Source organism: Arachis hypogaea, chromosome 1 (genome assembly GCF_003086295.3).
Source record: "Arachis hypogaea cultivar Tifrunner chromosome 1, arahy.Tifrunner.gnm2.J5K5, whole genome shotgun sequence".
NCBI classification, from domain to species: domain Eukaryota; kingdom Viridiplantae; phylum Streptophyta; class Magnoliopsida; order Fabales; family Fabaceae; genus Arachis; species Arachis hypogaea.
The window spans coordinates 96564986-96579692 of record NC_092036.1 but is presented as its reverse complement, the minus strand read 5'-3'; the positions used below and the strand labels follow the sequence as shown (position 1 = coordinate 96579692).

The following is a 14707-nucleotide window of genomic DNA, read 5'->3' as shown; positions in this document are numbered from 1 at the left end:
GTCTTGAGTTGAACGAATGGAATCACAAAAATTCAAATTCAATTTTTTCTGAAGGAAACGGCAATTATACGGCATTAATTGACATAGCAGATTACCAGGGATCTTATGAAATTGATTCTGAGGAAACGGCTTCCTATAATTATGAAGATGGATTAGGTTGCCAAATGAATAATATGATCAGGCATGATATTGGGCTGGGAATTACAAGGCCCAATAAGGCTTTAACGAAATAGGCTAGTTGTGGGAGGGATAAGGCTTGCTGCCTTAGGCTTTCTGCTGGGTTGCCAAACCGGGTTGGGTCTGACCCGACCCCATCCTCGACCCGCCATGACCACGCTTTCCTGGATCAGGTCCCTGTGAAGACGGCGCCTGCAAGGTTCAGCAGCTACGATCACGAAGGGAATCAACATGATGGGAAGCTCGATCTCGGCCGCCCTGAGTCGGAGGGAAGGGATCTGTCTGAGGCGCCAGTTCGAGAAGGAGGGAGTAAACCAGGAGCGGGCCTTGAGCCTGGAAGGTTGAAGGAGGCACGGCACGAGGAGCGAAACCGGGTGGAGGAGGGCTGCGGACCGCGTGGTGAGATGGAGGAGGGTGAGCCGGAGGCTGAGGTTGGCGGGCTTGATGAAGGATCGACCCCCGCAGTGGAAGGCATCGGTGACGAGAACGAAGGAAGTGTGCTAAGGAAGGGCTTGGCCATGAATGCTAAACCTTTACATATTCAAAGAACTCCTTATAACTTGGACGACTCGAGGAGGAAGCAAATTGGAGGAGTTACGGGGCAGTGTTCTGTTGGAGGCCTAATCAAGAATTGCAATGTACCAGAAGTAGAGAGACAGATTCAGGGACTGGAAGAGGGGGAGATCTTGATGGTGGGTTGAATCAGAACAGTAACAAACAGGAGAAAGAAAGGGAGAAAAATCTAGAATCAGGTTTGGATGATGGTAGGAGAGCAGATCCTGAGGAATAGAGACCGAGTTGGGAAGAGGAAATGGCTGAGAACAAAGCGGTCTGGAAACTAGCTGTGGAATCATGAGCACAATGCAGTGATGAGGAGGACATAATGGCTATCTTACAAGAGCAGAATGAAGCTATTGCTATGAAATGGCGGCAGGCTAAGCAAAAAGAAAAAGTCCGAAGAAGCCGGCCAAAAAACCGTAAACAGGTGTGTAATAGTTTCGTTAAATGATTTTTAGTTCTTGGAATATACGAGGGTTGGGAGGTGCTGCAAAAGTTAGTATGCTAAAGACGTTCAAAAATAAGTTTAGACTGGATATGTTGGGCCTGATAGAAACAAAAAAGAATTAATAACTAAATTTGATGTTGTGCGTATATGGGGAAGTGACAGAACATGTTGGGAGTTTGTCAGTTCTATTGAGACTTCTGGAGGGTTATTGATAATGTTGGACGGAGCGGCTTTTAAACTGTATAACTGCTATAAAGGGGATAGATGGTTGTGTATAGAAGGAGTTGTGGTAAAAGATAACTTTCATTGTGCTATTTGCTTAGTGTATGGACGACATGAGAGAGCTGAGAAGGTTTCTATATGGGAAGAATTGAGTTATATTGCAGGATTATGTCAAGCGCCATTCTGTTTTTTGGAAGATTTCAATGAAATTTTGCATTTGGAGGAAAGGAAAGGAGTGACTACATTACCAGCATCTGCGGCAGAGTTCAGGACATGGATAAATGATATGGATTTGATTAATTTGGCACTGAATGAACGAACATATACTTGGTTTAGAGGACAGTCGTGCAGTCGTATTGATAGGAGCCTAGTCTCCTTGGGATGGCTTGATGTGTACCCAGAGACGTGTCTAAGGAGTGGTCTGAGAGATTTATCGGATCACTGCCCTTTGGTTATAGAAGACAGCAGAAGAGTTGAGGGCCCAAAACCGTTTCGTAGCTTGGACTTGTGGTTCACGCATGAAGGGTTCTTGAGAATGGTAAAGGAAGAATGGAGGAAACTAGGTGATGTACAGTTCTTACAGAAGATGAAAGTACTGTTAGAACCACTACGTAGATGGCATAAGCAGCATTTTGGGAATATGACTGAGCGGATTAAGAAGCTTGAGGAAGAAATTAAGAAGGTAGACGATATGGTTAGTAGCAGAAGGTATGACGGTACAACAGAGGCTAGGAGGAGGGCATTAGTGAGTTGCTGTGAAAAGTGGTATCTAAGACAGGAGATGCATTGGAAGCAAATGTCAAGATCTCGGCATGCCAATGAGATGGATCGAAACACAAGGTACTTCCATAACATAGCTTCGGCGAGAAGGAGGAATAACCGGATCGAGTCATTGGTGATTAATGGGATGCTAGTGAGAAATCAAGCAAGAATCAAGATTGCGATTCGGGACTTTTACAAGTGCTTGTACCACCAAGAAGCATCCCCAAGGGTGACCTTTAGGGATGGATTAGTTCATCGCTTAGAGAGGGAAGAAGCGGAAACCTTAGAGGCACTACCATCAATAGAGGAAGTGAGGAGGCAGTTTGGGATTGTGAATCTTCTAAGGCTCCAGGGAGTGACGGATACAACATGCATTTTATAAAAAAATGTTGGGATGAGATTGGAACGGAATTCACTGCAGCTGTGATGGATTTCTTTCAAACAGCAAGAAGCTAATGTCACCTGGGTGGCGTTGGCTCCGAAATTCGTTGGGGCTAAGGAGATAAAAGATCTCAAACCTATCAGTATGGTTGGGTGCGTCTATAAGGTAATCTCTAAATTGCTGATACGAAGGATGAGTAGTGTTCTGCCAGGCTTAGTTGGAGAATCACAAAGTGCCTTTGTGAAGGGGAGAAAGATACATGATGGAGCGTTAATTGCATGTGAGACTGTGCAATGGCTGAAACAGAAGAAGAAGGCATCCGCGATTATTAAACTTGACTTCCCAAAAGCCTATGATAGAGTCAAATAGTGCTTTGTTGATACTGTGCTAGAGAAGATGGGCTTCGGAAGAACATGGAGGGCGTGGATTAGGGAGTGTGTTACACCGGCTTCTATCTCTATTATGGTTAATGGGTCACCATCGAAACCATTCAAAATGGAGAGAGGACTACGTCAAGGCGACCCTTTATCGCCGTTTTTGTTTGTTCTTGTGATGGACGTGCTTAACAGGATGATTGGGGAGGCAGTTAGAAATGGTCGGATATCTCCACTATTAGTCGGTAGAGATAATATAGAGTTATCACACCTACAATTTGCTGATAACACTATATTATTTTGTCCGCTGGAGGAGGAGACACTGAGGAACTATAAGAGGCTTTTGAGGTGCTTCAAAATGATGTCTGGCTTGAGCATTAATTTTGAAAAGTCTAACTTGATACCAGTGAACTGCAGCTCGGAGTGAGTTGATCGGATGTGCCAGCTATTAGGTTGTCAAGAGGCAGCTATACCGGTGAGGTACCTTGGCATTAGCCTAGGAGCAAATCCGCGATTGGTAAAAATTTGGAAGCCGGTTATAGACAAGGTGGAATAGAAACTCAGCTTATGGAAAGCAAAGGTCCTTAGTAAGGCTGGTAAACTGGTACTTATTAAGTCGGTAATTAACATCCTACCAATCTATTATCTGAGCTTGTACAAGATGCCTAATGCGGTTGCACGAAGAATCATATCCTTGCAGAGGAGGTTCTTTTGGGGGAAGGATGATGGTCGACCTGGTATGGCCCTTGTGAAGTGGGAGCTAGTTCAAGCACCAAAGAAGCTAGGAGGTCTGGGGATGGGTGATATGGTGATTAGGAATACAGCCTTGCTGTTTAAATGGTGGTGGAGGTTCTCTAAAGAGGACTGCCCTCTATGGAAGAAGATTGTATGCTCATGCAATAGCTTGAACCCAAGTCACTTGCTGTCAACTCAAACATTGCCGAAGAGAGGCGGTCCGTGAAGAGACATATGTCAAGTGCAAATAAGAGAGCCACATGTCAGGCAGAAGATTATTGATGGCCTTACTATGGAAGTAGGAGATGGAAGATCCACCAGATTTTGGGAGGATACATGGCTGCAAGTAGAGAAGTTGAAAGACTCCTTTCCGAGACTCTTCTTAATTTCAAACCAAAAAGGATCAGTAATTGGGGAGTGTGGATTCTGGGATGGGATAGAGTGGGTTTGGCACTTCCATTGGAGAAGAGAACTACGACAATGGGAGACAGATACACTGAACCAACTACTTCATGTCTTGCAATTTGTTAGACTAATAGCCGAGACAGAGTCGTGTGGAAATTTGATAAGGAAGGCATTTATTCTACTAACTCATTTGTGAAGGTTTTGCAGGAAGAGACTTTGGATGAGGAGCTTCTAAGGTACAAGTTCACAAAGGAGATCTGGAAAGGCCTAGTTCCGCCTCGAGTGGAGTTATTTGCTTGGTTTGTTTTGGTAGGGCGGGTTAATACAAAGGACCGGCTGAGTAGGTTGGGGATCCTGCAACAGAATGATGCTTTGTGCGTACTGTGTAAGAAAGATGTTGAAAATATACAACATTTATTTATTACTTGTGAGTACTCTTGGCAGGTGTGGTGTGCTTGGATCTCAGCGTTCGGACAGACGTGGGTTGTTCCTGGTACCTTGAAAGAGCTCTTCGAGAGTTGGAGATCCATGCCGATGGGAAAAGAGAGGCACAAGTGTTGGCTACGTGGATTCTTCTCAGTTATATGGATCATTTGGTTACGCCGAAATGACATCATATTTCACAGCAAGATGGCGATTATGTAGAGCAATTATTCTCTTGTGCTACAGAGTGGAGTTGTAAATAACTCATGTTATTGATAACTATGTTGGAGATGACATAAAAGTTGTGATAACTATATTGTTTTTGTCTTAATGTAACTTTGCTCCACTTGAGTGTTGAACTTTTACTTTCAAAAAAAAGTGTGAGACACAAAAGCTCAAAAATTAGATGAAGTTTATGAAAATAATATTAGAATATTAGCATAATTTTAAGCCTATATTATCATTAAAATATTAAAGCTCAGAGCTATTAAAACCCAAATAAGGAAAAGGAAATTGTATCATAACCAGAAAACATAAGGACAATAGATGAAGGGGGAAAAATATCAGACTGAAGAAAAAGAAAGCGTTCGACCTAATATCGCACCAGCAAGATCCAAAAGAAAGAAAAAAAAAAAGCCAATAATCACAAGGGAACCCAACAAAAAAAAAAGGAAGGAAAAAAAAGCACTCATCGTTACAAGACCCAAAAAAAAAAGATGAAACGATTTTACTATTTTGTTTTCCGATTGACAGATATCATTTCCTATTTTCTTTTGTTGGGTGTAGTTTTGTTTTTTGGTCAAATTTTACTTATAATCATCAAAGGTGTATATTAAAATTAGTTATTAAAAATATAAAATATATATTAAAAATAATTAAATTATATATATATATATAAATATATAATACCTAATTTTAATATATAAATAATATTTTTATTTTATTTTTTCAGAAAGATAGCTTTTTTATTTGAAGGAAAGAAAATGCTTTTTTTGGTGTACATAAAGTAAAATCTTTAAACCCAAAACTAATAAAGAAACAAACACAAAAAGAAAAGCCCTAAATAAAAACAAAACTCGCTTTTAATTGATACTTTATTTGCGCAAAATATTAACAAAAATGCTACGTAACCACTAAAAATTAGCTATTAAATTAATTATTACATATTTTTTTATAAATATATGTTTTAATTTTTAATATATATTTTACATAAATATAGTATTATTGAAATTTGGATAAAAAATTATTCTATTAGTATATTTCTTTCTAGTATTTTTTGTTATGAGTTTCATGTTATTTAAAAATGATTTGTTATGGTTTGAGATTGTGAGTACAAAGATGTCATATGTGAAATTAATAATTTAAATGTGTTTTCTTTTGTTTCGCGAGGCACAACAAATAGAGCAGCTGATTTAATGACAAAAACTACTGTTTTAAATAAGTAGGTGTATTTAGAGTGGCCCTAATAATTTAGATATTATTATTAGAAAAAATACTACTCTTTTTCTTAGGTCTTTTTTTCTTTGTGTTATGTTCTATTACAAAAAAAATAGCATTGTTCAAACATTTAATGCACCTATCTTTTAGTGTAAATTTTTCTTTGGTTCCCTATTCACTTATTCGGTAACACTTCGAAGTCAACATGTAATTTAATTTTTGTAGACAAATTTATCTTACTGGCTTCAGCAATTAGGCAACAATAAACAAATCTGTTTAATAAAAGAAATAAGCAAAAAATAGATCAAACAATAGAATCAACTTATGAAGAAGAAATTAGTTTGCTTCATTGACAAGGTCCTGGACAACGCACTAAGAAAAAATGAATACGGCTTTAGGTCCGTAGAGAGCAACAAAGTCGTTTTAAAAAATAAGAATAATAAGTAATAAAATGTAGTAGGTAAGATAAACCAAGTAGAGGGCCACCACCACCATCTCAATTTTCATTTAGTCTTCCCCCTTCACGTGGCCATTGGAAGCAAAGGACCCATCCATAGAATAACCAAGACGACATATCCTTACACAACCGTATCATAAGGCAGTGTTTGGTTGTTAATACATTTCAACTGTTTATTTAGAGAGACACCAATTTTAAAGACACATGTTAAAATACAACGATTCATAGAATATAAAATACATATTTAATGCCAATAAATTATAATTTAAAGGGTATAGTCTTTCTATTTTTTTGGATTGAGGACTGTTATGTCCAACAACAAAAACGTTGGTAATTGATTTGTGTATTAATTTTTCTTAGGAACTAAAATGTCCGTTTTTAAAATTCTTGGGAACTGATCTGAATAATTATTCGACCGAAAAATAAACTAGAAACTGATTTGTCTGTCGGAGTAAAATTTTAGAGATTAATTTGTGTATTAATTTTTCTTGAGAACTAAAATATCTGCTTTTAAAATCTTTAGAGATTGATTTAAATAATTACTCAATAAATTGAGATATATACATATTAAGCATAAAACTCAAATTTTTATTATAATTTGTCCTTTCAAACTTATTAAAATTCAACTTTCTATTCTTATGTCTTTCATTACCAGCAATTTTCTTCGTATTAGTGATAAAATTGATGTTAATAGTAAAAGTGTATATTTCTTTATTAATTAAACAAATTATCTCTCTCTCTCTCTCTCTCTCTCTCTCTCTCTCTCTCTCTCTCTCTCTCTCTCTCTCTCTCTCTCTCTATATATATATATATATATATATATATATATATATATATATATATATATATATATATTAGAGAATTAATAAAATTTATTATTTTTAACTAATCAACAATTAGTCAATAATATTTAAAAAATATAAATAAAAAATATATTATTAAAAATAATAAATTCTGTTAATAATTCTCTCTTAACAAAATTTGCATCCAACCCTTTTACCTCTTTAGAGATAATACTAGAATGTTCTGTGAGAGTTTATTGATATTGCTCTGATCCTCTTCAATAGAAGGAGAAGAAACCCCTGCATAGAGTATTAATCTCATCATGAATGACTAAGTATACGATTTTAATTTTAATTTTGTTGTACATGGAATTGCAATTTGCAAATGGCGATGATGGTGATGGTGATAGCTGGGGGAATGGGAATGGACCAGTGTGGAGAGAGTAAGGACGACAAAGTGAGCCCACAGGAGATGGGCTGGCCCGGCGCGACACGTGAAGAAGATGTGGTGCGTGGAGCCCATTCTGACAAAGACCCCACGTGTACCAATTGGACCCACACCTTTTTTCCTCTTTAATGTCCATCTCTCAACATTAATAATCACAGACAAGGATGCTAGTTATATCCATATCATCACTTTCATGTTTTCCTCAATCCAAATCCCATTAAACATACTCATTTGCTTCTTCCTATGCTCACCCTCAAAGTATAACAAGAATCAATCTCATTTCTATGATTATATCTACTCTACGAGACCACTAATAATGTTGTAAACTAAGTTTTTGTCTTTGGTCTTTGAATTCATTCTCACCACCACAAAATGTTCTTCAATAATGATTGATATATTAAATTTAAGAGCATGATAAAATAGGATATTAAAAATATAATATAAAAAATAAAAATATAAAAATTAATATTTTTATATTTTATTTGATAATAAATTAAATATAAAACAAAATAAATAATAAAAAATTTATTTTATTTTTTATATAAAATTTAAAATAAATAATAAAATAATAAAAAATATAATTATAAAAATTTGATAATAATAATAAAATAAAAAATTAAATTATAATTTTATTTAATATTTTTGTGTTTTAAAACACAATATTTTTATTTATGTTTCACTTATTAAATATAATTTTATATTTCAGTGTTTTGTCTTTATACAATACACCAGCATAATATTATCACTTAAATTATAATATATCGAGTTTAAGTCATTACTTCTTTGTATTACTATATAAGAAGTATTTTAGATATATACCAAAAATTAAAGTGGTCGAATATTTTTAATCATATATGTTAATAAAAAATATACATAATTAAGATGAATAACTAAAAATATTAAAACACCTTAATTTTTGGCATACCTGAAATTCATCCAATTATATATGTCCAAACAATTGTGTAGTATATCGATGATGATATGTATCTCCCTATTTACAAGTGATGCGTTGGATGAATTGCATTTGGTGTATGTGGGACGCGAAAATGTAATATCATGTTATCATCCATAGATTTTTATTGTTGATCAAGAGATCGATGGGCCATAGCATAGGTCACATGAGACAATATCTTTAATGGTAAAGTAGTTTTATATATAATTAATAATATCAATTATCTTTTCACGTCAAAAAATCATCTCTTTTCAATTACTTTGTGTGATATTTTTATCATCGTCATAGTAAATTCTCCTAATAAGTATAGTATCATCCAGACAACTAACGCGAGAGATATCGGTTGATGTCTATGATTACAGCCACTTTAAACATAATTGCTTCCTTTTTTTACTTTATTTAGTATTTAAAATGATAGGTAGAAATATTTTTTGTTTCTTTATGTATTAATACTCTTAGATTGAAGTATTAAAAAGAGGAAATATATTTTTTTTTAAGTTATTTTAAGTCTTTTATATTTTAATTCTTTAATGTAAAATACTCTATCCATACACACTATCAACTTACTTTCAAGATTTAGGAATTAATTTGATTGTCAGGTAAAACTTAAAGACTAAGAATTGATTGTTATCTATCTGCTAAATAGATATTAGAAGATAATAAATATTAAAATAAATTGTCTAAAGTATTTTTTTATTTTATATTCTTTAATTATTGTTAAAATTAATAAATAATTTTAAATATAATAAATATATAATTATAAATATTACATATAAAATTATAAATATAAAATTAAATAAATTAATTTTAAATTATTATCTCTCTACCATTAGTCATTACTGGTAGATATTAAACATGCATTGTATGAGAATTTGACTCGTGACATAGTAATGCTTAAAGCGTTAAATGGATAGCTTACTTATACATTTAGTTTCGTATTAATTTCAATTTTCAGTTATATATTATCTGTTGGAGTATTGTTCTAAGATTCTAATATTGAACTCATTTGTATTTTATGTTGGATCCCCTTAATTAATTCGGAATGAAATTAATAAAAACTTTAATATTCTAGGCTTTCTAATTTCTTAGTATATATACAATTAATCTAAAATATCATTAACGCAATACATTATATATATTCACCAATTATTTTTTTCTGTTAGAAATAAGAGACTTAACGGGAGAAAGGATTGTATATTATTGAGTGTATTCAAGTTCCATTCAAATTGTCTTCAAATAATACAATATAAAAGGATATTTATAAGTACTAAGAGAATCGTAATAATAAATAAGTAATCTCCTATAATAAATATTCAGATATACTAAATAATATTAATTGATCATAATTGATCCTAATTATATTCTACAACAAAATAAAGAGGAAAAAAACTGTATAAACTGATAAAACAGGCATATGGAACTGCAAGAAAGGAGCGTAGATGGAACTGCTTTAAAGGAAGCGTAGACGGAACTGTCGCTAGTCGCGCAGACGGAACTGCCGCTTGTCTGAACGAAGCGCAGACATAACTGCCGCTTGTCTGAAGGAAGCGCAGACGAAATTGTCGGACGGAAAAGCAGAACTACTGGACGGGAACGCAAATGAAACTACCGCAAGAGCGGCCGAAAAACTGCTGAAAAAATGGCTAACTGTCGAAAAAAAAGCATTGACAAAAGAGAAAAAAATAGCATAGAAAAATGCAAAAATTACGTGATTTCACCGCAAAAAAAATAACTTATCTTGAGGATATTATGGCTCTGATATTATATTAGAAACAAAAAATTTAACTGAAAAAATAATATATTATTAAATGTATTCAAATTATCTGTTCAAATTGTCTTCAAATAATATAATATATAAAACAATATTTATAAGTGCTAAATAAATCAAAATAATAAAAACATAAAATTTTACCATTAATATACAAATATATTATATAAATATAAACGATACTAATTAATTATAATTCATCCTAATTATATTCTATCATTTTCCATGGCAGCAACGCTAATAGACACTTAAAAATAGACTCCTTCCTAGCTAAGAAGGATTCCAATGGATGTTGGTTGAATATTATATACCAAGATAATTATAAGCATAAATAGTGACATCTACTTATACCATTTGCAAGTCTTATTATAACAGCGTATCTATTAGTAATTCTATCACGAGCTTTTACGAGTAAAATATTAATACATGAGGTATTGACTATTGAGAAACAATATTGTTGGTGATCTTATATTATAAATCCAACGTGTCAACGGTGGGACTAATTGGGAGAACCATCCCCCTTCCCTTCCACCGTTTATATATTCAGTATTCTATTCATAGAAACTTGTGGAAAATTAAAGAAAACACCTTTCATCTCATCCTAGAGTATATCCCCTAAACCCCATTCTGTGATTAAAATATGGATGAGAAAATAAATCAAACTTGAGTTACGACTAACAATAAATCGTACATATGGTAACCTAACATGACACGGAGTCGTAATACAAGAATAGTCAAAGGATGATACCTCTCATAAGAAAAACAGATACACTTGGGAAGAAAGGCACCCAATAGAAACGGGGAAAGAGATCCGTGATCAGATTGGAAAAGGACACTTTTTAACTGGAAAGAGAAAGAGACAGAGAAAGCGGTGAAAAGAGTTTACAGTACAGATTCTAATTCTACACAAAGCCCTTTACAGTTTTCTTTTTCCTAATTTTAATAAGTTTACAGAAAAAGATAGAGGGCTTTTTCTCCAGCAGAGCAAATCTTAATGTTCATATGCTCTGCATCAGATCAACGGCCAATTATAAGATTCAATCAACGGTTACCATAGATTCACTAATCATTCATTATTCTACAATCCCCAAATACTAGCGAGAAAAGAGGAACAGAGCATTTCCCCATGCACCCTACTTTGCCACTCACTCCTTTTCTACGCTACTAAAACGATGGTACGACGCCGTATTGGTTGTCCAGCATGAGACACCCTGGGACACCACCGCCGGGGCTGTAGAGACGATCCACCTCCGACTCGATTTCGGTCCGTTTAGCGAACCGGCCCTTGATCCTGGGTCGGGTTTCTGCATAAGCCTTACGCGAAGCGTATCTTATGGTCTTCTCGAACTTACGGTTCTTCCTCTTCTCCCTGTACCTCAGCACCCTCGCCTCACGGTCCATCCCGCACAGCTGCGTACCTCCGCCGCCACTTCCCGCCGATCCCATCCCACTCGAATCGGAGCAGTTCCGGCCGAACGAGTACGATATATCCGAGACGGTGTTCCCGTCTGGCACCACTCCTACATCAAGCGAAGACGAAGAAACCTGTTGTGCATAACAAAATTCAAATTTCAATCAGCGAAATTCAAGTTTTCCTCTACAATTTTAAGATGAGCTTGTTATATCTTAGCACTTACGCTTTGGCTAATAGACTGTGATGGATAGTTGAAGGAGGAAAGCTTCGATCTACAAAAATCGATGTCGAAGCAGCTACCTTCGGCATGGTGATTCATCATGGGAGCGGGTTTGGATTGAACCGGAACGACGCTGTCGTTTCCGGCGCTGTTGTTGTTGTTGTTGTTGTTCTGGAAGGAGTTGGAATAATCGAAATCGAGGAAGGGATCCATTTCTGAGAAGAACATCTCCCTTGATTTCATGTCCGGGGCGTCCATAAGCTTTGAGCCGTAGTTTGGGTTGGGAATGAGCCAGGCGGCGTCGTCGTTGGGGAATCCGTCAGAGGAGATGCCGTTGTCGGTTGGGACGACGAAGCTGAAGGAGGCGGCAGAGGCCTTGACGATGGAGTCGGCAGAGTCAAAGAAAGGCTCGACGGGAATGCGCTCGTGGCGGCGGGCGAGGGGGTTAGCAGAGTGGATGTCAGAGTCGCAGGTGACGCAGAGGGCTGCTGCGTCAGCTTTGCAGGTGACCGCAGCAGGTGCCTGCTCGCAGACCTCACACATCCAGACTCGGTCGTGGCGCGAAGCAAGCTTGTTGGCGCAGTGAATCTTGGAATCGCAGGCTATGCAGAGGAAGGCGGAATCAGGGCGGCAGAAGAGTGCCGCGGAAGCGATCTTGCAGGAGTCACATGGCTTGGGCGGCACGGTCCAGCCGCTCCTCAACCCCTTAAGGCCCATGGCTCTCTCTCTCTCTCAATTGTCCAGTAAGCAGCAGCAGCAGTAGTAGTAGTTGCTCCCTGGAGATGTGGATTCTTGATTATTTTTTCTGAATGGGAACGGTGTGTTGATTTCTATTATTATCTAGGGGTTGGAGTGCGTCGTCGCATTGAGGAAATCTAGGTGATGACGAATGAAGGCACGACACGTGGGTTCTTATTGGCCACGAAAATGGTTCCCTGAGGCCAACAAATATATCTATTTCTATTTAGGAGTAGTAGTTGTCATCGTGTTGTGTCTGTGCCGACGTGGGCCCTCCACGGACACCAAGATCAAATTATCAAATTGGGAAGAGGCGACATGCTCAAGATGCCCACCCCATCCCACATGGATTTCAAGGCTTCAACATCCATCAATAAAAATACATAATTAACTTTGTTTAATTATCGCACATAAATAATCAATAATAATCTTTTGATTTTATAAATACTAAAACAGATGAAAAATGAATGTCACAGGATTAGCACCGGTGGTTTCTGTGATTGTCAAAAATTTCTCTGTTATTGTTAAATATAAACGCAAATCTTGATTAAGAATAACTCTTTTTCAATTCCCCCCACATATTATTATGGTCCAGCATAATAGACCCACATTATCTGTTTACAGCTTCAATGACATTTGTGGGAGATTTTATAAGCCAGCACTTGTACACTCCTTTGGTGAAACGAACTGATTCGCCATTTTGAAGCCAGACAAAAACCACCTATGGATGTATACGTAATGTTTTCATCTCATGTATGTGGATATATACTATAGAGACTCGGCAAGTTTCACATTGGAGGCTCAAACTCTATCTTTCATCTTTTCTACTCTATATACAAAAGGCCAAATTGATTGAAATATTGAACCGAGTTTAAAAATGTGGCAATAACATGTAACTTTTTCTATTTTATTTTATTTTTTAAATTTTTACTGGGATCGGAATAAATCTTTCATGGTTACTCTTTATTTGGAGAAGTTATTATTGAATGAATTTTGTATGCAAGATATTCTGTTTAGGGTATATATAGTAATTAATTCTCTTGTGTCTGGTTTAGCATGTGTTTAGGTTAGATTTTTTAAAAGAAAAACTGGCAAAGAAACAGAAGTTAGGTTAGATATATATTGTTTATTGTTTGGTAAACACCAATTCAAAAGAATTCAATATCAGTTAGCCCACCAATATCAATATGTATGTTCAAACTCCATGAGAGTTTACAGAAATATTTATAGATAATAGGGTTAGTTTCATAAGAACTGGAAAAAAATTTAACTCGTTATTGTAACATATCATCCAAACTTTTACTATTTGTATATGGCAACTACTAATAGGTTAGAATAAATTTTCGTGATATTTTCATTCTTTTTATGGAACATTTTGAGCTACATGAATATATTAATTATCATCATTTTTAAAAACATTCTAACGAAGAATGGGTAACATGCTAAAACGAAATATTTTATTTCCCTCTTTTGTCACGTCATAATATGGTGGTATACATAGGGTAATAATCATTTTTTGGATATGGAAGTAGTATCACGATTTACAAATGATATATATGCATGGTGCGGTAGTGCCGTTTAGGAGTTAGAGATAGGATGTGTAAACTAGATATAGTAAGTAGGAAGAGATATGATAATTAAGTAATTAAGTATATATAGTAAAGAGAGTGTAATAATGGGTGACGTAATCATTTGTATCCTTCGCACCACCACAAGAAGAAAAGTCAAACAACTAACGCGAGGAGATTGAAATGGAAATGACCTTTGGAGTGGAGTAGAGCCGTCAAATGAACAAGGTTTAGCTGGTTGGAATCAATTATTAGACACATAAAGGTGAGGTAAATCATAAAAAAGTTGCTTCTATAAATATGCTTAAAACGTTTTTTTTATAAAAATATTTATATATCGTATTATTATTAAATATATTAATAACTTAATTATTTTTTTAATAAATTAAAATAAAATTAATTTTTTTATAATAATCATAATAAATTTAATTTTTTAA

General features: G+C 35.4%; 3 protein-coding genes across 3 annotated transcripts; 2 read left to right on the top strand and 1 right to left on the bottom strand.

Annotated features, from left to right (window-relative positions):
- Positions 1-1060: 1060 nt before the first annotated feature.
- Positions 1061-2918, top strand: LOC140183738 (uncharacterized). The gene is made up of 3 exons (XM_072232586.1): positions 1061-1162; positions 1266-2498; positions 2613-2918. The coding sequence occupies exons 1-3, from the start codon at positions 1061-1063 to the stop codon at positions 2916-2918; spliced, it is 1641 nt and encodes a 546-aa protein (XP_072088687.1).
- Positions 2919-2945: 27 nt separating this feature from the next.
- Positions 2946-3350, top strand: LOC112751447 (uncharacterized mitochondrial protein AtMg01250-like). Its single transcript, XM_025800628.1, has one exon. It carries the CDS (start codon positions 2946-2948, stop codon positions 3348-3350), a length of 405 nt encoding a protein of 134 aa, XP_025656413.1.
- Positions 3351-11150: 7800 nt separating this feature from the next.
- On the bottom strand, positions 11151-13642 carry LOC112698721 (zinc finger protein CONSTANS-LIKE 5). Its single transcript, XM_025751657.3, has 2 exons — positions 11968-13642; positions 11151-11875 (listed from the first exon to the last, which is right to left on the bottom strand). Exons 1-2 carry the CDS (start codon positions 12679-12681, stop codon positions 11495-11497), a joined length of 1095 nt encoding a protein of 364 aa, XP_025607442.1. The 5' UTR covers positions 12682-13642; the 3' UTR covers positions 11151-11494.
- Between the last annotated feature and the right edge of the window lie 1065 nt (positions 13643-14707).